Source organism: Podarcis melisellensis, assembly GCF_964234715.1.
Source record: "Podarcis melisellensis genome assembly, chromosome: 7".
Taxonomy (NCBI): Eukaryota; Metazoa; Chordata; class Lepidosauria; order Squamata; family Lacertidae; genus Podarcis; species Podarcis melisellensis.
In genome coordinates this window covers 63,829,987-63,854,923 of record NC_138539.1, presented here as the reverse complement: position 1 = coordinate 63,854,923, position 24,937 = coordinate 63,829,987, and the positions used below count along the sequence as shown (strand labels likewise).

Here is a 24,937-nt window from a genome sequence, read left to right as displayed (position 1 = left end):
AGACTGTTGCCACATTGATGGTTCATGTAGCTCAGTAGTATTACATTCTCTCTGGCAGTGGCTCTTCAAGATCTCAGGCTGAGGTCTAGGATCTTGTTGCCCGGGATCCTTTCTAACTAGAGACTGCTGAACTTGTCCTGGAACCTTATGAATACAAGGCATGTGCTACAGCCTTTCACATGAATACTATGGGTTTACCATCTGGGCCTAAATAAAACTTTTACTATGCTCTTGGGGATAAAAAGGCAGGAAACACCATTTTTAGGCTGTAACCCTGTGTACCCTTATCTTGGAGTAAGCCCCGCTTGAAGACAGTGGGACTGACTCCCGAGTAAACGTGCACAGGATTGGAATGTCAGTTACTTTTTCTATAGAATATGTGCTCTGCTTTCATAGACATTTTCAAATAAAAACCAATAACCTGGAAAATATAAAAAAGACACCAGTAGACAAAAAGGCACTTTTATGCTTTTTAGTTATAGAAAGCTCCTCTTGTAAAATTCAGTCAAATCCCATGAATGTCATGGAACAAAATGACTATAATCCGTCACGTTTCCACAATCCCCTCCGGGCTGATTCAACTAGTTATTTATGAACCTGAGATGCCAATGGTCATTTTGATGACTAAACCATAAATTAGCATGTAAAGAGAATATAAATTTGATTTCACAGAAGCAACAAATTGCAAGGCAGCGAGGATATTATTTAATTTCTATCGACATGTCACGGGGAAAAAAAAGTCAGCAAAAGGAGATGTGCTACATCTTAATAAACCTGCAAACTGCATAATACATCTAATATTTGATTTGCTCCACTGCCTTGGTTATAAAACTCTGCACATAATACGGGTCTTAGGTTTAAGATTTCAAAAAGCCCTAGTTCATGACAACACTTGTTCACTATTTGAATTATTTCTTTATAACACACATAAAAAATAAACATTACACTTGAAAAATAATGAGAATACTCTTATAATTGTTCCTCAGGGATATATAATTGCATGTAGAAAATAGAACAGTATCAATATAGGTTTAGACATCATGAAAAATCTATATTTATCCTTATTAACAAGTGTGCTTAGAGACAGTGAGAGCATTTTGCTTGCTTTTTAGAAAATAAGTAAATGATGGTTATACAACAACAGTTGTATAAGGTGATTTTTTTATACCATCTAGACCAGTGTTTCCCAACCTTGTGCCTCCAGATGTTTTTGGCCTACAACTCCCATCATCCCTAGCTAGCAAGACCAGTGGTCAGGGATGATGGGAATTGTAGTTCAAAAACAGCTGGAGGCACAAGGTTGGGAAACACTGATCTAGACACTACTTCAAACATTTCTGACTCCATAGACCACTGTCACATTCAGGAATCATAGAACTGCAGAGCAGGAACGACCCTGGGGATCATCTAGTCCAGGCTTCCTCAACCTTGGCCCTCCTGATGTTTTTGGCCTACAACTCCCATGATCCCTAGCTAGCTGGACCAGTGGTCAGGGATGATGGGAATTGTAACCTCAAAACATCTGGAGGGCCGAGGTTGAGGAAGCCTGAAAATGCAGGAATATGCAGCTCTCCCATATGGGGATCAAACCTGTAACCCTGGGGTTATCAGCACCAATGTAGGCTGCAATACAAGATACGCTAACTACAGAGAACACAGTCCCGTTGAAAACAGTGGGACTTGCATGTATGTGTATTACATTTCCCCTGATATGAAATCTAGCACAGCCAGACTGTGGTGGGGACATGTGGTTTCCTTGAAACAGGAAGATCTAAGGAAGATGCACAACAAATGAGTAATGTGTGCATCAATCGTGTTAAAAACTACTGTGTACACAGCCTCTTGCTGTATGTGTATCTAAACACATTAAGACTTCAGTCTATAAATACTGATTTGGAAAATCCTGGAATCAGTTGAGGCTGTACAATTCCATCTTTTGACTGACATCCGATTGGCTGTGGCCTCTCAGATGTTTCTGAACTTCAGCTCCCGTCATTCCCAGCCAGCATGGCTAATCATCAGGGAATATGGGAGTTGCAGTCTTCCAACATGTGAAGGACTAGAAGTTAGCCACCCCTCTACTAAAGAAAAATAAAGATGCAGCTGGTGGAATACATGAAATTATTACATAAGCAATGATACTTTCTCCAGTGACCAGTGGGAAAACTGCTGAGTGGGAGACTGCAGGTCATGAGGAGGAACCCAGGTTACCTCTAGTTGAAGAATCCAAGGTAGCAGGGCTGGGAGAAGCCTCCATACATCACCTTGGAAAGTCACTGTCAACTTTTTAAATAAGTCCATTTGCATACCAGCTTTCCTCTAAGGAGTTCAAGGTGGCCTACGTGGTTAACCCCCCACATTTTATCATCACAAACGTAAGATTGAAAGAAAAGAAGAAGAAAAAAGGCCTGTAGGATCAGGCCAAAAGCCCAACTAGTCCAGCATCTTGTTCTCAAAGTGGCCAACCGCATGCCCAAGCAGAACCTCCCAGAAGACGGTATCCAGTGGCATGCTGCCTTTGACACTGGAAGCAGAAATACCATGTGATGTAGCTTAGGCTGAGATATGGTGACTGGCTCATGGGGCAAGTCACTCAGTGAGATGCATGACAGAGTGTGAAGATTTGAATCCAGGTCTCTCGGGTCCTAAATACTACACCACACTACTTCTTCTACTTCTTCTTCTTCTTCTTCTTCTTCTTCTTCTTCTTCTTCTTCTTCTTCTTCTTCTTAGAAGACAAGTTTGGATTTGATATCCCGCTTTATCACTACCCGAAGGAGTCTCAAAGCGGCTAACATTTTAATTTCCCTTCCTCCCCCACAACAAACACTCTGTGAGGTGAGTGGGGCTGACAGACTTCAAAGAAGTGTGACTAGCCAAGGTCACCCAGCAGCTGCATGTGGAGGAGCGGAGACGTGAACCTGGTTCACCAGATTACGAGTCTACTGCTCTTAACCACTACACCACACTGGCTCTCCACCACACTGCTTCTCAACTGGAGTAGACATTACTGGGCTTGGCTGCTGGTTTGATTTGGTATAAAGCACCTTCAGATAATCATTTCTTCAAAGCCATCAACGAAAGAAAAAACACCGCCTTGAATATGTACACACCGAGGAAGTCTAAAAATGGATATATTGCTCACCACGGAGAGACAGTTGACACATTATAACACCAATCCTGGCCTGGCTGCACTGGGTGTCAATTAGTTTCTGGTCCCAATTCAAAGTGCTGGTTTTAACATATAAAGCCCTAAATGGCTCAGGATTGCAATACCTGGATCGCCTTGCCCCATAAGCCAACCCAGACCCTGCGATCATCACCTGAAGTTCCTTCTTCTTGTGCCCTCTCCACAAGAGGTCTGGAGGGTGGCAACACAACAGTGGGCCTTATCTGTGGTGGCTCCCCATTTTTGGAATGATGCTCTCCCCAGGAAGACTCATTGTATATGTTTAGGCCCCATGCAGAAACTTTCCTCTATAACCAGGCCTTTAACTATCTGTGGCCTCTTCAAAGTACATGGGATGTTTTTAATGTATTTCCCCCTTCTTTTGATTTTAATGTATGTATGTGAGTTTTGGGTTGCCTTGGGCAAGATAAAGCAACTAACAAAATAAATAAATAAAACTAATTATAATAATTTCCACCAACTGTTAATACATTCAGCAGAGCCGTGTAACAGATCGAAGTTACACATTTGGAAGGAGACAGCAACATTTTTGCAATTTAATTAAACTGGTAAGAAAAACATGCTTACCTGACGGTGTATCATTCCCAGACTAGCTTTTGCTTTGTTCATTAGTGTTTCTATTTCTTCTGAATCCTTTATGTTTTTGTTTTCTCTGAAAGCATCCCTTATTCTTCTGATGGCATATGTCCTAAGCAAATGTTAAGAGATGAAAAATGAGTGTCCACATGATTGCCAAAATTGTGAAAGACAAGCTGTAAAAGAACTATTACGATGCAGAGGACCAAGAGTTTGAGGAATATAGAAATATGCTGAATACTAACAATCATGCATTTATACAGTGCTTCGGAGGGACGCGGGTGGTGCTGTGGTCTAAACCACTAAGCCTCTTAAGCTTGCTGATTGGAAGGTCATCGGTTTGAATCCCTGAGACGGGGTGAGTTCCCATTGCTCTGTCCCAGCTCCTGCCAACCTAGCAGTTCGAAAGCACACCAGTGCAAATAAATAGGTACCGCTGCAGCAGGAAGGTAATCGGTGTTTCCGTGCGCTCTGGCACTTCTCACGGTCCTCCGTGCGCCAGAAGCGGTTTAGTCATGCTGGCCATATGACCCGGTGTGGGAGTCATAAAGCCAGAGGCAGAGGTTTGTAAATACTGCAGGGTGCCCCCTGACATTCCTCTGGGCAATGATTACCTTATATGGTAAAGGGGCAATAAAAGCTTGACCGGCTGAGGTAACATGAGATTGGCAAACGGCCATGCGGCTGGACAGAACAAAGGAGAATAAATCGGAGAAGGGCAGACAGAGGGGCTGCTTTCTCTTATCATGGAAATATTACTGGCTTTCTGCGTCTTTATTTTATACTAAACAAGTGCCACTTGTGTTGGCTGGCTCCAACAACCCGGAAAAACTGCCTGCGGATAAACGATATGAGTGCCACAACCCCACAGTTGCCTTTGACTGGACTTAACCGTCCAGGGGTCCTTTACCTTTACCTTTTACTGTGTTTCATATTTATAGACTTATCTATACAACACTTCAGAATGTTCAGAGCACATTGACCAGGTCTGAATGCAATGCTAGTCCAAATCATGGTTTAGCACAACACTTTGGTTCCCAGAGATCACAGCCACTTTGTTCCTCTGGTTCTGCTTCTGTTGTGAGCAAAGCCACAGTTTAGTTTAGCATGTTGTCTGAAGCTAGGCTCATGGTTGTCTTACCCCAGACAAAGCATGAGCTGTAACCATGGCCTGCTACTTAAATTGGGATTTTAAAAGGAATAATAAAATCAAACTTATTACATGGATTGTAACTTTATCATTCCCTTATAAAATCCTTTATTATGCCAAAAAAGAAGATGCACAAAACAAATCTGCAATGCTCAAGATGCTTTTCTGAGCACATAGGAGATTGAAGTCAAAGCTTGTGTTTTTATATGGTAAACTGCCCCGTGATCCTCAGGTGAAGCATAGCATAGTATAATAATAATAATAATAATAATAAGAAGAAGAAGAAGAAGAAGAAGAAGAAGAAGAAGAAGAAGGGATTTTGAGGCTAAGTCCCAGCCCTATGCACTAGAAGTAAAAGATTTATAAGATAAGGTTGAGACCACAAAAACTTGGGTCATCATCTTGTCCACCATGGACACAGTGTCTGCACACTGGGGCCACACTCTGAAACACAAGTAATAAGCACTGAGCCAAGAGTTCTATCCAAGTTCTGGGTAGTGATGCAGGAGGTGCAGAAGGGAGCAGGTCTCCATGGAGCATTTGGAAATCTTTGGGGTTCAGATGTTGCACTCACAGTGAACTGGATGGTGTCCCTGGTGATTAAGTGCAGCTTCAATGAACTGTTTTCTAATCTCAGTCCTAGCGGCATTTTATCTCTGCTAGAAGCCCTCACACACATCTCTCGTCTCTAGCCTCTTAGTCTTTGTTTTCGATTTGCACTTCAGCTGTTTTAACTTCCATTTTGGAATCTACTTCGTTTGCCGCCTGCTGCACCCAGGCACGAAAACCAATGGAGAAAAACAAAAAGCAATTCAAAACCTGAAGGGAGCACAATATCCGCCACAAGAGAGTAGTTAAGTGTTTTCATTAAGTTTCACAAACTCCAGCATAGAAGAGGCCCCAAGATTACTCTGTAGTTACAATGGCAGTGACAACGTTATTCAAACCTCTGATTGAAAGAACAAGTTGCAGGAAAGCAAGTTGCGGCAATACATCAAATCAAAACTAAGTGAATGAATAAGCTGGTAAAATGCTTCTCTAAAAATAATGTGCCAGAAGGCTCATTGCAAGGAACATCACACTGGCTCCTACGAACCAAAATTAACAAGCATGTTGAAATCCCAAGCCATTCAATAACAATGCCAATTCCATTACAGCTGTGAAGATGCCTTGCATTTAACCAACACATTGGTCTACATAGCTCAGTTTATTGTCTTACACTGGCTGGCAGCAGCTTTCCAGGATTTCAAGCAGGAGTCCTTCCCAGCCATACTCAGAGATGCTGAGGATTGATCCTGGAACCTTCTGCATGCAAGGTAAAGGTAAAGGGACCCCTGACCATTAGGTCCAGCCGCAGACGACTCTGGGGTTGCGGCACTCATCTCGCTTTACTGGCTGAGGGAGCCGGCATACAGCTTCCGGGTCATGTGGCCAGCATGACTAAGCCGCTTCTGGCGAACCAGAGAAGCACACGGAAATGCCATTTACCTTCCCGCTGGAGCGGTACCTATTTATCTACTTGCACTTCGTGCTTTCGAACTGCTAGGTTGACAGGAGCAGGGATCGAACAACGGGAACTCACCCCGTTGCGGGGATTCGAACCGCCGACCTTCTGATCAGCAAGCCCTAGGCTTTGTGGTTTAGCAGATGCTTAACTACAGAGCCATGGCTACCCTCCACTAAAAATAATGGGAGCTACCAAGGAACATGGTTTCATTTATTTCCATGTCGCAGACCTTCCCTTACCATGTAAGCAGGCCTAAAAGCACTCTTAAAGCATCTCCAGGTAGATTTTCATGGGGCTGCGCATCTTAAAAACTAACACAGCATGTTGGAGGACCTTGCACTCGAAATAGATGCCATTATGCAGAAAGTTCCAGTGCATTAAAGAAACCTTGGGAAGAAAATCCCTCCATGTTCATTGTTGTTCCGGGTTTATGCTCTTTAGGCAGGAGCCACCAGCTGTGTAAACCCCATACATTTAAAGCACATTTCTACCAAAACGAATCTCAGGAACTGTAGCTCTGTGAGGAGTGAACTACAGTTCCCAGGATTCTTGGGCTATATATTTAAAATATATGATGTGTATGCAACCAGTGTCTCCTGCTTGAAGAAGAGAAACCCAGAAGATCAATAAACAGGTGGCTTTCTGTCCCAAGATTTATTTAATGTACCGTATTTTTCGCTCTATAAGACGCACCAGACCATAAGACGCATCTAGTTTTTGGAGGAGGAAAACAAGAAAAAATAATATTCTGAATCTCAGAAGCCAGAACAGCAAGAGGGATCGCTGCACAGTGAAAGCAGCAATCCCTCTTGCTGTTCTGGCTTCTGGGATAGCTGTGCAGCCTGGTATTTGCTCCATAAGACGCACACACATTTCCCCTTACTTTTTGGGAGGGAAAAAGTGAGTATTATAGAGCAAAAAATACGGTATCCACTGAGTTTGGTTGGCAGAAGACAGGAGGCTCAGGCTACAATCCTGTATCCACTTACCTGGGAGTAAACCCTACTGAACTCCATTGGACTTCCTTCTGAGCAGACATGGTTAGGATTGTGCTGTTACTTTTGAGTAGTCTACTCTAGCTTTGTCAAAGTACTAGTGAATAAAAATGGCATATCCTCCTCCTACTTTAGTTGTGATTGCCCAACATTGCATCAGGCTGGACTAAATTGGGGTCCTCTACAATTCTGGGTGATGTTACATTTAACCCATCATATGCGGGTTCAAAAATGGGTTACCGAACAAGACCATTTTGATGTATGGGTACTATAAATATGTTTTATAAATAGATACTTGCACACTGCAGAGGCTCCCATTGACACATGCTTCTACAGTATGTGCTGAGGATACCTTATCAATATGCAGCTCTTATTCTAAAAATCTCCCTTTGAGGAATCTCTTATTACAATGTCTGCAAAAGTGCACTGAACCCTCTGTTTATTTTATTCCAACTGCAACAATGTGCTCCATAAAGCCATTGTTCTTTGTTTCTTTGTGGTTTGCCTTGTTTGCATGTTGTTTTTTGAAAACTCAAACATATCTTTAAAGAATCAATGCTCTCTTGCAATGTATGAAGAACACAGATCCAAAGGTTGTAACGGTATGCATCTTTCCTTGACAATTTCTCATAGACCTGTATATACATAAGATAAGAGCATAAAAAGAGCCTGTTCTATCAGGCCAATGACTCTCACAGTGGCCAACCAGATGCCTTTGAGCTCAAAAGCAAACTACCTATGCAATTCGCAGCAACTAGCATTGAGGGGCATTCTGCCTGTTTGGATTGGGCTGTACCAACAATGTGATGGAAAAATCCATTGCAACCGGGGTCAAGCTGTTCTGAGAGTGGGGGTAAATGCCACACCTTAAAGTTGAAACTGTTCCTTTCTAATACATATGAAGGTCAGACATGGCTCACCAGGAAACTAATTATGTGATTTTCCATGCCTGAGGAGCTCTCACTCATTGATTTTTTTTAGCCTGTCTTTCAAGGGCTGGGGTCAGGGTACACTTATGCAGCCCAACAAGCAATCCTACACTCAAGGAACTGGTGTAAAGTCACAGCAGATGCAAACCCACTCAGTAGCAGGGCTGCTGCTGGCTGCACTGACCTAAGCCTGACAGAGATAAAACAAGCATTTAAAATACTGTTTGAGTTATATCACCCTTTGGGCTGGTGTAAGCGGAGTTGCCAGGTCACCTGGCATAATGAATAGGCCTTTAGCTTCCACCTTTTCTGGTCCCTGCCATGTCATTACCCTTTTCATGGCTTAAACTAAGTTAAGATCTGCTGGTATCTGTAGCTGAGTGGAGGATGCTGTTCTGGAGTCTCCTGGCTCAGCTGGAAACCTGCTGGATTCTAACCTGCACAGCCCAGGGGATCTTGCTATAGAATTGCTCCCTAAGGCTGCACTTCAGTATGGCATAATGGTTAGAGTGTTGGGAGACAAGGGTTCAAATTCCAGCTTAGCCATGAAGCCCACTGGGTGGCATTGGGCCAGTCACCATTTTTCAGCCTAACCTACTTCACAGGGTTGTTGTGAGGATAAAATGGGGAGAAGAACCATGTGCAGCATCTTGAGCTCCTTTGGATAAAACGTGGCAGGTAAACGTAATAAACAACAACAACAGATTTACTAGGAAGTCCCAATTAACACAGGAACACTGCAGGAAAGAACAGTAAGGTTTCTTTCTGAAATGCTACCTTTTGTATACAAGGGTGTGTTGCTATTTAAGTTCCTGTAAGAATCCCAATATAATAATAATAATAATAATTTTTATTTATACCCCGCCCTCCCCAGCCAAGGCCGGCCTCAGGGCAGCTAACAAGCAATAATAAAAACAAGTTGAACGAATACAACTTATGAACAAGATTAAAATACAACATTAAAATATTGAAACATTGAAATATTAAAATGCAGCCTCATCACAGGAGGAGAAAGAAAAAAGAAAAAAGAAATATACCAAACAGGAATTAATATCATTAAGCTCTTGTTTAAAGATACACAGCATATAAATGCAACAAACAATAACAATAGCAACAGATTTACTAGGAAGTCCCATATAACACAGAAACATAGTTACACACGGCAGGAAGGAAATACTGTAGTAAGCTTTCTTTCCGAAATGCTAACTTTTGTATACAAAGGCGTGTGGTTGTTTTTAAAGTTCCCGTTAAGAACCCCAACATACCAAACAGGAACTAATATCTTTTAGCTGCTTGTTAAAGATAAGGGTTCCTCCCCCTCTTTTTTTGGGGGGGGGCAGGGGAATCTCTAAAAACGTGCGCAACAAAATATAGCACAAAAAAACCAAATAGCCCCCAGCCACCCTCCCAATCAAGTTTAGACGCCATCAAGACCCCAACCCAATTCGTTTCCAGCCTCGAGTTCAGTGGGGCTTCCTCCCAGGTCAATAGGGACAGGTCAGCTTGCAGCCCCCATTGGGTTGGGGCTGCAGAACCTACTACGCACCTTTTATTTTCAGAGAGGGGGAAACCCCACCGCGCTCGAGGGAAAAGGGCCGCGAGGGGCCTTCAAGCCGAAGGCGGAGGAAACCTTTCCCGTACCTGTATCCGTAGGCGCTGAAGCTCTGGCTCTCCCTCAGCAAAGCCCGGTAGAGCCGCAGCACCTGAGCCCGCCTGGACGCTGCCATGTTGAAAACACGCCGGGCCTGCCGAAGGCCCCTGCCTCTGAGGCGGCCTCGGCCGGGGCCTGACTCCGGAAGCGGCGGGGAAGCCGGCGCCGAGCTCCGCAGCGGGCTTCGCGCGGGAAGTGGAGCCAGCCGGGCTCTCCGAACGAAAGAGCCGCGCTCTCGGGGCCGAAGGCTCGGCTCGGGAAAAGGCCGCGGACGCGTCAGGCGCGGCCAGGGCAGCTTCGGCGACCGCCCGGAGAGGGTGCCGAGGAGAGGAAGGTGAGTCCGAGGGGCGGGCGGCGGAAGGAGGCGCGGGGCCGTCTCTTGCGGCGGGGACTCGGGCGCAGCCCGGGGAGGGAATAATGTTGCCCTCCCCTGGGTCGTCGTCCCGTCCCCTGTTTACAACCCGCAGGCCTGACTCTGCCCAGCAAATACCCTCCCGAGTCCAAAGCACCTCGAAAACAAAACCAGTTGCTTAGCTGCTGGCTTTCTTTTTTGCATATAATTTTTATTAAGTTTTCTCTTTTACAATTTAAGATACTCATTTTAACATCCTTCAGATATCAGTGACTTCCCTTCTTTTTCCATGGTTTCTTTTGCATATATCATAAATCCCTGCATATCTCACAAAAATCTATATATACCATTCAGAATTCCACTATTGCATCCATCAAAACTTATTCATACTGTGGAGTTTATCTTAATGCTGCCAGCATTTTCAGCCACACACAAATTATTCCCCATATATTTAATATGCGTTTTCCAATCTTCTCGAAACGTATGTTCTTCTTTTATTCTGTATGGTAAGTCTGCGAGTTGTGCATATTTCGTCAACTTAAGTTGCCACTCTTCTTTGGTTGGGACCTTGCTCGTTTTCCATTTTGGGGGCTAACAAAACACTGGGCCCAGTAGTAGCTGCTGGCTTTCTTAATGCCTGGAGATTTTCTCTGAAATCGCACACTTACTTTCTGCCACGCTGTAGCCCTGCACCATTCACAAGCTCTGCTGGTCCTGACTTGGAAATGCCGCCTCGCTTTCTCCAGCAATTGTCCCCTGCCCCTGGCCCATTGGTGTTTGCTCTTGTCCCTAGACTGGGGCGGTAGGACCACACCATAGTGTTACTGGTTGCAGAGACCCGGTTGGAAACCCTTCAGTTAATTTTACACCGGGACAGTTCGCAACAGAAAAAAAATGCAAGTACAGTGGTATTTTGGTTTGTGAACTTTGCCTTGGAATAAGAACATGTTTCGCTTTCTGTTGAGTGTGTTCCATTTGTAATTTGAGTCCCCCGCTGCTATAGCATGCCTTGGTTTAAGAACACTTTGATTTAAGAATGGACTTCCGGAACAGATTAAGTTCGTAAACCAAGGTACCACTATATCCATGTAGGATCTGTTCTTGCCCTCTCTTGTCTAGTCAAGGGTCCCTGGTTAGTAAATACACAGCTATTAAGAGTCCTACCATATAACTGGTTTTTATGTTTGTTTGTTTTTTTGCATTACCTGCTTACCTTCCCCACAACTGAGTCCCATCTGTCGTGAAACTGACTAACTGATTCTCACCAGTTGCTCCCATTTCACTACGTGGGAACTCCTTGCAACTAAAAAACTGCATAGCGCTGGGCAAATCATATACATGCACACTTGGGAATAAAGCCCCATTGAACCCTGCATAGCATCAGACTTTGCAAGCACAGGAACATGTGACATGTACACTAGCTCAGAGATTCCCAACTTGTCGTTTGGCAAGCCCCATACTTATTGTGTCTAGTTTCCAACTTTTGTCCTACGGGGTGTAGTGCAGTTTTTACCATATTCTCTAATTCTTTCTGAAAGCTAAAGAGGCTAGTTGAGCTTTGCTGCCTTCCACCTGGCAGTGTAAAATTTCCAGAAATTTTGAAGTTATGGGCAAGGAAGCAACACTCACCTTTTCTGTTTCCAAATGTTGGAAATAATAGAAGCATATGCAAAACTTCTTTATATACAAAAATTTACTAGTTTAAGAACATGAAATTAATTGCATTCATCATTTAATTGATAAAGAGAACCCTAAGGGGAAAGGGCTTATCTCTGCAAACTATAATATCCAAGTGTAAGTTGTGATGGTTTCTTTGGAGAAATTAAAAATCTGCTGAGAACAAGATGGGAGAATCAATAGAAGATACTTATGGGGGGGGGGGAAATTGGTGTAAAACGCATTTTAGATCAGTGTTTCCCAAACATGAGTCTCCAGCTGTATTTGGACTACAACTCCCATCATCCCTAGCTAGCAGGACCAGTGTTCAGGGATGATGGGATTATTTCCAAAAACAGCTGGAGACTCAAGTTTGGGAAACACTGTTTTAGATCAACCTATTAATATGCTTTTTGGGTGGTGACAGTGGTGGCTTGGGAACATCTTATTTGGCACCTTAAGAAGAGCTCTGCTGGATCAGGCCACAAAGGCCCATCTAGTCCAGCATCCTGTTCCCACAGAGGCCAACCAGATGTTCATTGGAAGTCCAAAAGCAGAACCTGAGGGCAATAGCATTCTCCCCATGTGTGATTCCCAGCAACTGGCATTCAGAGGCATAATACCTCCAACCATGGAGGTAAAACATATCCATCATGGTTAGAAGCCATCGATAGCCTTGCCATGGAATCATATAATTGTAGAGTTTGGAAGGGACCTCCAGGGTCATCCAGTCCAACCCGCTGCAAAGCAGCAATCTCCGCATTCAGTCTCCCATCCAGTTTGAAACCACACCAGACCCTGTTTAGCTTTGCAAAAAGTTCTAGCAGTTTTATTGCTGCACCCATGAATTTGTCTAATCCTCTTTTAAATCCATCCAAGTTGGTCGTTATCACTGTCTTGTTTTCTCCTGCTCCGGAGGCTAGGACGTGAACCAATCGATCCAAGTTACAAGAAAGGAGATTCCGACTAAACATTGGGAAGAACTTTCTGACAGTCAGAGCTGTTCGACAGTGGAACAGGCTCCCTCGAGAGGTTGCAGACTCTCCTTCCTTAGAGGGGTTTTGTTTTGTTTTTAAATTATTTAGTTTTTCAGTTTAAAGTTGTGCAGTCAATTATCAACAATCAACATAAAAACAAGATTCCAAAGACTTTCCTGAACTTCCCTCCTCCCTCCTTTGTGGGTCTTTTTGTTAACCATTTCTACCTGCATCTTTTATAATAATCCAAATCTTTTACATCTCTATTATATCCAGAATTCGACATTAAACTACAAGTGTCATTCCAACCCTACTAATAATTTTACCTGTTTACAATGGTTTTTAAGATAAATTATAAATTTCCCCCATCCCTTACCTTATTAAAATTTTGGTCTTCCTGATTTCTCATTCTTCTGGTCATTTTTGCCATTTTGGCATAATCCATCAACTTAATCTGCCATTCTTCCATTTCTGGGTGTTTAACATCCGAGCAGCTGTGGTCGCATATATAAATACAGTGGTACCTCGGGATGCGAATGGCATCTGTTCCGGAGCCCCATTTGCATCCTGAACAGAATGTAAGATGTGATTGTGCGTCTGTGCGGGTCGCGTTTCGCCGCTTCCACGCATGCATGTGACGTCATTTTGACCGTCTGCACATGCACGAGCGGTGAAACCCGGAAGTAACACGCTCCGTTACTTCAGGGTCGCCGCGGAGCGCAACCCGAAAATACTTATCCTGAAGCGTATTTATCCCGAGGTATGACTGTAGTCTTTTCTGCTCCATTGGGATTTCAGCACCTAGAATTCCTAAAAGAAGGAGGCTTTTAAACAGAGGTTGGATGGGCATCTGTCATGGATGCTTTAGCTGAGATTCCTGCATTTCAGGGGGTTGGACTAGATGATCCTTGGTGTCCCTTCCAATTCTATAATTCTATGATCGTGCTTGCTGGGGTTGATGGGAATTGTATTTCACCAGTGGCTGGTGGGCTACTAGACCAGCTTTAGGGGCTGTAAACCATGTACTGTACATGTATGTTGGTAAGAGTTGTGGTCCTGAACTATTGTACCTGCCTGTTGTGATGCATGGGTCAGTTTCTACTGAGGACTGGTCGTGACCAGTGGCGTAGCGTGGGGGGTGCAGGGGGGGCCGGCTGCACCGGGCGCAACATCTGGGGGTTAGGGAAATCCACGGGTTAGGGGGCGCAAATCCATGGGTTAGGGGGCGCAAATTACTTGCCTTGCCCCGGGTGCTGATAACCCACGCTACGCCACTGGTCGTGACCATGCATACTTCAAGTTACTCAGTGCAGTTATGGAGAATGGGAAAGAGCTTTTAGGTCCATGAGCCTCTGGACTTCTGGTGACTCCAAGGGAAGAGTTAGCAGGACAGGAACCTAGTTTGGTCTTTTCCTTGCCTTCTATGTGAATTCAGGATAAATGAGCAATTTGAAGAGGATATAAAAACATTGCCATCTGGCATACTTAATAATAGTCTAAAGCTGTAGTAGCAGACTAATGAATTTGAACATAGTACCTGCAGAGATCATGGAACTCTGTGGATGGAGCAGCTGTTGCATTCTCTAGGGCATATTTGTAATATTGTCATACATTGCTTAAATTATTTTTTTGCTATATTTCCTTTCATTTTTATGACATAGCACTGTGCTTTTGGGGAGAGGGAGTGATAGCATGTGTTTCTCTGATATTCAGTTACTTGCAGTGATAGTTTTCATGCGTGCTTGAATAATCACCAACTTTCATGGCATTGTCGTTTATCTCCATTTAGTCATGCCTTTTTTCAGCTTTTAAAAACAGAACAGAAAGTGTCAGCTTGTAGAAATATGTATGAAGATCAAAAGTAAACCCAGCAGTAGCAAGGGAGGACTTTGAAGGGGGAACAGGAAGTATGGAAAAAAGGATTGGGAGAGTGTTAGAGAGGCTAGGAGAGAACAGTAGGGCCAGGAACTGCTCTGTATGAAGCAATCTTAACAAAGTACAGTTGTACCTTGGAAGCCAAATGCCTTGGCTCCCAAACAAATCGGCTCCTGAATGATCAAAACCCGGAAGTGAGTGTTCCGGTTTTTGAACGATTTTCGGAAGCCGAACGTCTGGCGCGGCTTCCATGCCTTTCGATTGGCTGTAGGATGCTCCTGCAGCCAATCGGAAGCTGCGCTTTGGTTTTTGAACAGTTCTGAGAATTGAACGGATTTTCCAGAACACATTCTGTTCGAAAACCAAGGTACCACTGTACACTTTTTCTATTAAGCTGGGAGTTGCTGAAACAAAGCCCACCTCTTATTGCTTGTATTTTTTTCCTAATGGGCATCATACTTTGCTAGCTATGTTAGACAACGTTCCTCAGGACTGGTCCAGAGTTCTTTGTAAAAATAATGTAGGATGATATTTATCAGTCTCATATACTACAATAAAAACAAAAACAAATGCCATAGCTACATAGCCCTTCATAGCTTAGGACCCTCATACCTACGGAACCACCTCTCCTGGTATGCCCCACCGAGGACCTTAAGGTCCATAAATAGAGCCAGAGCCTTTTCAACACTGGCTCCGGCCTGGTGGAACGCTCTGTCTCATGAGACCAGGCCCTTGCAGAATCTGATTTCTTTCCGCAGGACCTGTAAGACAGAGTTGTTCCCCCTGGCCTTTGGCTTGGAGCCAATTTGATTCCCTCCCCCTTTTTCTTTTTCCTTTCTCCTCCTGTGATGAGGCTGCATTTTAATGTTTCAATATTTAAATGTTGTATTTTAATCTTGTTCTTAAGTTGTATTCATTCAACTTGTTTTTATTATTGCTTGTTAGCCGCCCTGAGCCTGGCCTTGGCTGGGGAGGGCGGGGTATAAATAAAAATTATTATTATTATTATTATTATTATTATTATTATTATTATTATGACACAATAGGAAAAGACAGCATGAAATTATGCATTTACAAATCCAACTACAGGAGATCAACAAGCAATTCTTCACCCCATTCCTCCCCCGAAAGCTTTTTGAAAAAGATGTTTCCTAAAAGGTGTGAAACACACCTCATTGGGGAGGGAATTCCATGGGCACAAGACTACCAGGGTTCTGGTAGCTTCTTGTAAGCTTCTTGTAAGGAGTGTGGACCCAGTCACCATCAGCCCTGGAGGTGGGCAGTTGGGGTTGTGAAGTGCTAATTTGTCAGTTGCAACTTCCAGCCTTCTTGTTTTGTATTTTCGTTCTTTGCGTCAATAATGTGTTGACTAAGTAGCTACATTTGATAATGCAAAATGGGTTTCTATTAAAAAAATGTGTCAGGCTGTGTTTTAAAACAAAACCTAACCAAGGGTTGAATAGCTTGAAGGAATAAAAGAAGTGGAAACGTGTATGTGTGTGAATTGGATATAAAATTTTAGAAGACATATTAATCTGGAATGTTATATCTAACATTGAGATGTCAAAATCAGATGAGTTCTCTGCAAAATAAAAAATGACTGAAACGAGCAATCTCTGTTAGTCAATAAATCATCCCTTCATAATAACAAAAAGAAGTATTTCAGTTTCCCCCTCATTAATTTCTCTGTAGGTGGTGGTTTGACATGACTGCATTGGAAGCAAGTTGAATGTAATAGAACTGAACACAAACAAGGCCTTAGTTCGGTCTGAATTTCTCACAGATCTGTGGTTATTCTGCCCCATGGCCTTGTCACGAGGCTTCAGTTTTCTACTTTCCGAAGGATCACTTCAAATTTTGTTTTTGAAAGGGCACTGTTATGCTCACTCACCTTTATCTTATGGTATGTGCAAATGATACTGTTTTCCTAGATAAAAGTGGCTCTGTTGGGTGGATTTTCAGAAGTAGCTTCTTCAGTATAGGTTGGGCTGAAGGACCCTAAATATAAAGCTATTTTATTGCATGCCACATTGTTACCAGGGCACTTTAGTTCAAAGCTTAAATTGGAAAGGCTTAAATGTTCCTTGGTTCAGAATTAGCTTTGGATTGCGAACGGACATTTGCAGAAATGAGAGAACTTCTGCTCTGCAAATTTGTACCTAAGAATATAAGAAGAATATTGAACTCAATGAGGCTTACTGCGGAGTAGACACAGGCAGGTTAGCAGTGTTCGGAGAGTATCTGATTGTTGTTGTTTGCATCCGTCTCTCTTTCAGGAGAGACAATGGAGTGCACCTCTAGGGGTGAAGTCTAACTACTGGAGAATCACAGCACCTGCTGTGGCTGTAGAGACCGGTAACTCATAACTGCTGCCTCCCGCATTGTTTTTGCTGTGTTAGCTGCACCAAGTGCTGGGGAGTGTGTGTGGAGGTCCTGGGCTGCCCAGACAACAAGACCTCCCCTGGCCTGGTTGATGTGGTCCAAAGGAAAGGAGAGCAATACGTTTGGCACCAGCTTGGGTGCAGGAGTTCCAGGAAGGAGGTGTACAAGGAGCCATCCAACCGGGTCTCCACTCTGGATTTGTGTAGGGTTTACTCCTTAGTCTTTTCTTCTCCTGAAGATGTCCTGCAAGGCAGCAAGTAAGTGTCTGATTGTATAACAGTGGTAAATCCAAGGAGAAGCGGGCTTTTTCATTGCCTGGATGAAAGACTCTTGGGAGCCCCTTGGCACTTTCTGAAGGCAAAGTAGAATATAGTATGATAACACACACAGAGAAATACTCTGGAGGGGAGAGTATAGGTTAGAGATTTCTCTTTCATAGCCATTGTGGTTCCTGTCCAGATATTGCTGCTGGGATCAGGGTTCGAAATTAGCAGGGCGCCGGGCACATTTTGCACCCAAAGAATTCTCCATTTGCGAGCACCTCAAAAAGTCTGGGTGCCATTTTTTTGCGCCTGGTTGACACTCAAGGATTACTGAAATGTATGTGCTTTGAAGCCTTGAAGTATATGTTAAGGATAGACAATGTGTTAAGGAGTTTAACAAGAAGGAGTCGAGTGTTTTGAAAACTGAACTATGATACCAATATTTTTATTATAAACACCAAATTAAACATGTATTAACAATTTCTGCTAAAAATGTGGTATGAACAATGTGTCACATATGTGAATTGCGTATTAGTTCATGCTTATCAAAATAATAAATAAAAAGTGTTGCTGATGCCCCCCCCCCCCCCGTGGCGACCAGACATTCTGTTTTGGCACCCACAACCCATCCTGGTTTCTAACACTGGCTGGGCTACAAGTCCCATCATCATTGGCCATTGGCCCTGGTGGCTGGGACTGATAGATGTTGTAGAGGACTGTAGTGACCATTCCAGAGCCTGTATGTTTCAACCACGTATTACTGGGAATATGTAAACACTGGGAATTGTTTTTAAAACAGCACCAAAGGGACTAGGCCTTCCTGATTTGCAACTGGTTGCACAAATACGTTCTCTCTGGTTAAATAGGTTTTGCAAATGTCCCAGTAGCATTGCTGCTGGTGGAATGAAGGTCCTGTGCTTACGGTGTTTCCATCTTTGGTCTGCCACACCATTCCATGCAAAAGTGCTCATTAGCTTGTAGCAGGATCATGGGAGACATGTAGTTTATTTTATTTATTTATACCTCCCTTTATTTGAGCCTTTACTATTGACTTATTACAAAACAATTTACAGTATTACAAAACAATAACACCCCCACCAACAAACGCATTTAAAAGTCTCAACAATATTAATCAGCCAAAGGCCTGGTTGAAGAAGAACCTTTTCGCCTGGTGCCTAAAAGTCTTTAAGGACGGCGACAGAAGAATCTCCCTGGGGAGAGCATTCCACAAATGAGGAGCCCCTGCAGAAAAGGCCTTCTCATGTTGCCACCTTCCGGACCTCAATGGAGGAGTCACTCAAAGAAGGGCCTCAGATGATGAACACAGAGTTCGGGATGGTTTATATGGGGAGAGACAGCCCTTGCGATATTGCGGTCCTGAGCTGTTTAAAGCTTTATAAGTCAAAACCGCACTTAGAATTGGGTCTGGAAGCTAGTTGGCAGCCAGTGCAGTTGGGCCAGGAAGGGTGTTAAATTCTCAAACCGTCTTGCCCCAGTGAGCAGAGTGGCCTCTGAATGTAATACAGTGGTACCTTGGGTTACATACGCTTCAGGTTACAGACTCCGCTAACCCAGAAATAGTACCTTGAGTTAAGAACTTTGCTTCAGGATGAGAACAGAAATTGTGCTCCGGCAGCATGGTGGCAGCGGGAGGCCCCATTAGCTAAAGTGGTGCTTCAGGTTAAGAACAGTTTCAGGTTAAGAACGGACCTCCGGAACCAATTAAGTACTTAACTCAAGGTACCACTGTACAGTGGTACCTCTGGTTGCAAATGGGATCCGTTCCGTGTAAAGGTCCTTTTCTCAGCTGCTGAACTGCTCGTAGTGTGAACTAACGAGAAGGGCTTTTCTTTGGTGGTGCTCTGACTTTGGAATTCTCCCTCCAGACTGGTGCCAACATAAGTCTTTTCTGCACCAGGTTAAAGCTCTTTTTTCAATCTAGACATTTTACATTTGACTTTGGTTGCTTATTGGTGTTGATCCATTTTTAAATTGCTTTGTGATTAATTCTGTTGTTTGTACTGTTGTTGTACTGTACTACCCTGAAGTCTGTTTGAGTACAGGGCAATTTAGTTTTAAAAATAAATAAAACACCTATTTAGAAGATTGGGCATTCTCCTCCTGTGGTGTTCACTTCTGCAGAATCCTCTTAAGGTATGCTGTCTTAAGGTAATAAATAACTGCGCTGCTTGGGTGAGCAGTCACTGACCTTTCCACCCCACTTTTACAAATTTGCAGCACAGCAAGTGAGTCTTGTTTCACTTGCTTTCCTTTTATCAGCTGTGAAGCAACTTTCCACTTGTACAACTTTGTCTTCCATAGCAACTAGTGGGACCTAATGGCATGTCCGGTTCTCTGCATCATGACTGCTAACTCTATGAAAGATGTTCATGCCAGTGAAACGGCTTCTGTGCATAGCAGGAAGAAGTAAAAATGAAGAATATTAAGGGAAGATCTAGCATTTGGCCTGCAGTACTTTTTGCTTTCCACAGAGGGGAGCTGCTAGAAGTAAAAATGAAGTATAAAAAGTTGTAAGGTACTGTCTATATGAACAAAGAATAACTACCAACTGCCGTGAGAAAAAGGTATACATTTCTTCCCGAACCCTGCATTCCACTACGCCATAGTTAGCAAGCTATAGCTCAGTGATAGCCAATGTGTTAACCTCCCAGGTTCTGTTGGACTCCAAATTGCATCAGCTCCAGCCAGCATGGCTAATGGTTAGGGCTGGTGGGAGTTATACTTCACAATCTCTGGAGGATACCGCGTTGGTTACCCCTGCTACAGCTTATGTATGGAATTAGATTGCATGAGTACCACCCTAGGGTTTCCTCAAGCAAAAGTGTCTGCCTCTATAAAAACAAGGATTTGGTACTCTTTAGATGAATTAATTTAAATGGGTGCCCTGGACTTCCAGTAATGACCCTCAAGCTTATGGCAATCAGTGGATCCAGAATTTCTGTAAAATACTGTTTTGCACCATCATTTTTCTTGTTCACAAGATGGCATTATTCCTAGAATTTCAGCACTCATTTTTGGATGGAGGGCACAGAAGACCTAAACATTTTGAGAATCCACCTCAGAGGAAACGGAATAGGGTGACGCTTCAGAGTCTACTGAAGGGTGGATTCTTTCCTCCACCTCCCCTTCCATTTTCTAGGCGAGAGTATTTTCAACCAAGCATGCTCAAAATTCGGATTTCAAACCTTGCGAAGGATTTGGTGGGGAGACAAATGAAAAACTCACTGCCAAAATCTTGAATAGGAGAAACAAAGCTTGAAATAGAGCAACTCTGCCAGCCTATTATTTTAGAAGTCTTGGTTTTCCTTCCGGTTAGTTTTCTGCTTTGTGAAACAGCTGCTTTCTTTTTCATTTAAAAAGAAACAAAACACAGCTCTTCATCCAAAGGGGGAAACTGTGGTTTGTTTAAACTCTAGCTAGTGGACAAACCAGGATCAGAAACCACAGTTGCCTAACTTGATTTTAAACAAGACACTGTTCCCTAAATTGACATAATGCAGAACCATTTGTTTTAAACAGTTTGCTTAAAACTAAGTGGATGATTTTTCTCTTCTCTTCTGATGCACAAAAGAGGAAGGGAGAAGGCACGAAGCTGAGGCTCACTACACTCAACATTCACATGATGAAAACTCTGGCTATCTTTTGTTTTTAGCCTGGCATACCTGAGCAACTGTTACTATGGTCACCATGTTTGTATTCCTGCAATGGAGAGCATGATCTCTCTGGAGGATAAAACAACTTTTCTCTCTCTCTAATTATGTACTATTAATATTCAAAGTACCTATATCTCACCCTCTCCCCCCCCCCCCGCTTCAACACCAAGGCACTGAATTAGGGTGATACACAGGTTGTCCATGCATCATACATTTAAAGAACATCTTCCCTCCGTGAAGAATCCTGGGAACTGTAGCTTCTTGAGAGTTCTGGGAATTGTAGTTCCGTGGAGTAATCCAGGACTTCATGCAATTATTTGTGGGGTGCTTTTTTGCAGGGGGATGTGTTTTAAATATATGGTGTGCACACAGACTTAGTCTGCGGGAAAATCACAAGCACCTACTGGCTAGTGTCAGTGATGTCTCTGGTGGCCAGTCGTATGCTGCTTTCCTCCCACTCTTGTGCAGTTTTTGAAACCTTTTTTTAAAAAAAAAAAATTGCATTTTTTCATCATTTTTTACTGACTGCCTGATAGAGACTGAGTACTCCCCACTGTACTTGGTGAGAGTACACTGCAACACGCTGAGAGTGTTCATTGAGCCTTGTTAGATTAAAAAGAAAACCCTGCCACACTGTTGAGCAGGACTCCTCCCCAGCCTGTTTCATGTGCTCAACCCTGTCCAAAGCGTGAAAGCACGTACGCTGTGTGTGTTAAAGGAAGAAAGAACAGCAGACAGGTGATCCCTTTGCAGCCTGTCTTCTTCTTCCCTGCGTCAAGGCTTCCCACTCCTGCATCCATCAGTGGAGATGCAGCAAATTGTATTACTAGCCCACATGGGGCCGGTACTGCTTTAGTACTAAGAGATATGTGAGAATTTCCTTCCCATCTGGAAAGGCCCTGTGTGGTTTTCTCTTTTTCTGCTCTTCCCTCTCTTGTTGCTTCTTCTGCTCGCTGCATTCATTTGATCTTGGTTATTTTATTCTTGCTTTCCATTTCAGAACCCATTATAAAGACGTTTCGGAGCCTGGGTTAGGAATTTTATTCTGAAGTATGCCAAAGACTGCGGTTCCCTTAATGTTTATAAAAGAAAAAGAAACAAAAAAATAATAATCATAACCCTCCCCTTTTCATGTTTTTGTCTTAATATCTTAAAAGGAATCCAAAGTGTATTGTCTCTGCCTTGTATGAAGTCTTGAAGTGTAAAGGAATTGCCTGAGCTTCATTTTTTGAAAGAGATTTTATTTTTCCCCAGGATAATTTAAGGTGACATCCTTGCCCAGTTTGTTATCGCCTGCTGCACGAGTTGTTTGTTCTAATCCCTCAGCCTATCATAAATCTCCCAAGGCAGTTTGAATGGCTAGCAAATCTTGAGATGCCTTGTTTAAAGAGATATACCAGGCTACAGGTATCTGGATCCCCACTGACAAATTCCAGTGTTGAATCTCTGCCCCCTCCAAATGTGTTGGGATGCTCTCCATCTGGGGGAACGTTGTCATGTTGTGAGTTTCTCTGTCCTCAGAAGTGGTTGCCTTTTTTTGCTAAGTGGGATGGTGGTAGCACCCCCAAGTTGATGCCGTCTGATATAGCACCATCAATGGGAAATGCAATGGGAAATCCTGCTCTCTGTGGCTATAGGAATGTATAACTTTGGCCTAATGCTCTTTACAGGCCGGGAGCCGGCGTTTGTCCACTTCCGCATACAGTTTTTCTGGGTCATGTGGCCAGCATGACTAAGCCGCTTCTGGCGAAACCAGAGCAGTGCACGGAAATGCCATTTGGCTGGACTTAACCGTTCAGGGGTCCTTTACCTTTACCTTTACTATAGAGGATCTCCTCAGGGTCCAATCTTCTCAGTTATGGATCTTCTCAGTTTTCTGCCCCCTCAGCCTGACACCCTTTAGGGGGGACGACTGCCCAAACAACCCTAAATCCGGCAGTAACAGCTCTAAGCACTCTTAACAAATGACAGCTCCCAGAATACTTTGGGGGAAGCTGTGACTCTTTAAAGTGGTATCATGGCGCTTTAAATGTGTGGTATGAATGCAGTCTATGACTGCCACAGTCTTTCCTGCCCTGTTAAGTTATCAGCTGTGTTTTACCTGCAGGAGAGAGGAGCTTTCCAGAGAACTTGTGCTTCCTGCGGTTTCAGACATTTGTGAAAACAATGTTGGATATCAAGTATATAAGGAGCAAGAGTGACTTGGCTCTGCATCCTTCAACTCTGCCCTAGGTTGGCCTACCAGCTTCTGGGATTTGGAACTACTTAGTAAAAATGTGTAGGCCAGAAGCCTACTTTGCCAGGAGACCACAAGCTTCATGCTCCCCTCCACCATTTGCAATGTTTAGTGACACTAGAAATCATTTCAGATGGAACAGGCAGAATGCAAAGGCTTGTTTGTGCTCATACTGTGTTTATTTTGGAAGGTAATGTCTGCTTCAGAAGTAACATATGTTCTATGCTATATGGCAGTTGCCATGGCAACTTTTTTTTTTAAAAAAAAGGCAGCAGGGAGAATAGCCAGATAGAGTTTTCATAATAAATGTCTGACATATGATTTCAGTAATATATACATGGGAGTGTATGGAAGGGATTTAATTTTTGAGTAACTCCTGATTTTTGGGGGCAATTTCTCCCCCACCCCTCACCCCTGAGAAGCAGATACTGTATGCTTACAAGGAAAAGTTACCCATTTAGACTTTACAGACTAGCAATTGTATAACTGGCTCAAATAATCACTGTAGCTTAGCGACAGAGCTCCTGCCTTGCATATAGAAGGCTCCAAGTTCGTCTCCAGCTATAGCCTGGGAATGTCTTCTGCGAGCTGCTGCCAGTGCGAGTAGGCAGTGCTGACTTTGGCAGTCTGACTCAGCAGAAGGCAGCCTCTTACGTTCCTGTGAAAATGTGGAGAGGATTTAAGAGTACAGTGGTACCTCGGGTTAAGTACTTAATTCGTTCCGGAGGTCCGTTCTTAACCTGAAACTGTTCTTAACCTGAAGCACCACTTTAGCTAATAGGGCCTCCTGCTGCCGCCGTGCCGCCGGAGCACGATTTCTGTTCTCATCCTGAAGCAAAGTTCTTAACCCGAGGTACTATTTCTGGGTTAGCGGAGTCTGTAACCTGAAGCTTATGTAACCCGAGGTACCATTGTAATATTAAAGCAGACTGTATTGTCCAAGAACTTGTGCTGCAATCAAATGACTTTTTAAACGTGCCTCGGGAATCTTGCTTTTCCCCAGACCTTTTCCCAAGTGCAGCAGTGCACTAAGAGCTGCCAATATAACTTTTTTGGATTTCTGGCAGCTGGTGCTGTGTGAAGAGGTGGTTGTGTCCAGGACTGCAACACACACTGCAGTTTTAGTAACTCGCACTGATGGTTTTATTCAGTGTTCGAAATTAGCCAGGCGCCAGGTGCATTTCGGACCTGGCTATCGGCCACTTGCGACCAAGTTAAGATGCCTGGGTACCAGGATGGCACCTGACGTCTCCTCCATCTGGAGGTGCATGCCTGGGGATCCCTGGATCTTGACTGTTTTCACACACTAGCAACACACCCTGTCAAAGTCTATCTGTTATTTTAATCTGCACAATCAGAATGAATTTCAGGAACCAAGATGCTTTTTATGTGCAGCCTGAGTAGGGAGCGACATTATAGCTAATTGTTGTAGCTAGTCTTCACTTACCCCACCCCACTGCCCTGCTCACAGTTGTGAAGAATATCCCTACATTATGAATGGTCCATGTCGCCATTAAGAAAAAG

The 24,937-nt window shown here is 43.5% G+C and overlaps 2 protein-coding genes across 4 annotated transcripts in view; one reads left to right on the top strand and one right to left on the bottom strand.

Annotated features, from left to right (window-relative positions):
* Window positions 1-10,145, bottom strand: part of LYRM4 (LYR motif containing 4) — a 60,565-nt gene extending 50,420 nt beyond the window's left edge. Inside the window, exons 1-2 of the mRNA XM_081918365.1 lie at window positions 9,989-10,145; window positions 3,758-3,878 (exon numbers count right to left, since the gene is read on the bottom strand). Of these exons, the coding sequence (XP_081774491.1) occupies window positions 3,758-3,878; window positions 9,989-10,074 (207 nt within the window). The 5' untranslated portion in view covers window positions 10,075-10,145. The remainder of the gene's footprint in view (window positions 1-3,757; window positions 3,879-9,988) is intronic.
* Window positions 10,146-10,197: 52 nt separating this feature from the next.
* Window positions 10,198-24,937, top strand: part of FARS2 (phenylalanyl-tRNA synthetase 2, mitochondrial) — a 204,330-nt gene continuing 189,590 nt past the window's right edge. For all 3 annotated transcript variants that reach the window (XM_081918266.1, XM_081918264.1, XM_081918265.1), the window contains exon 1: window positions 10,198-10,332. The gene's annotated coding sequence lies outside the window, so the exon portion shown is untranslated. The remainder of the gene's footprint in view (window positions 10,333-24,937) is intronic.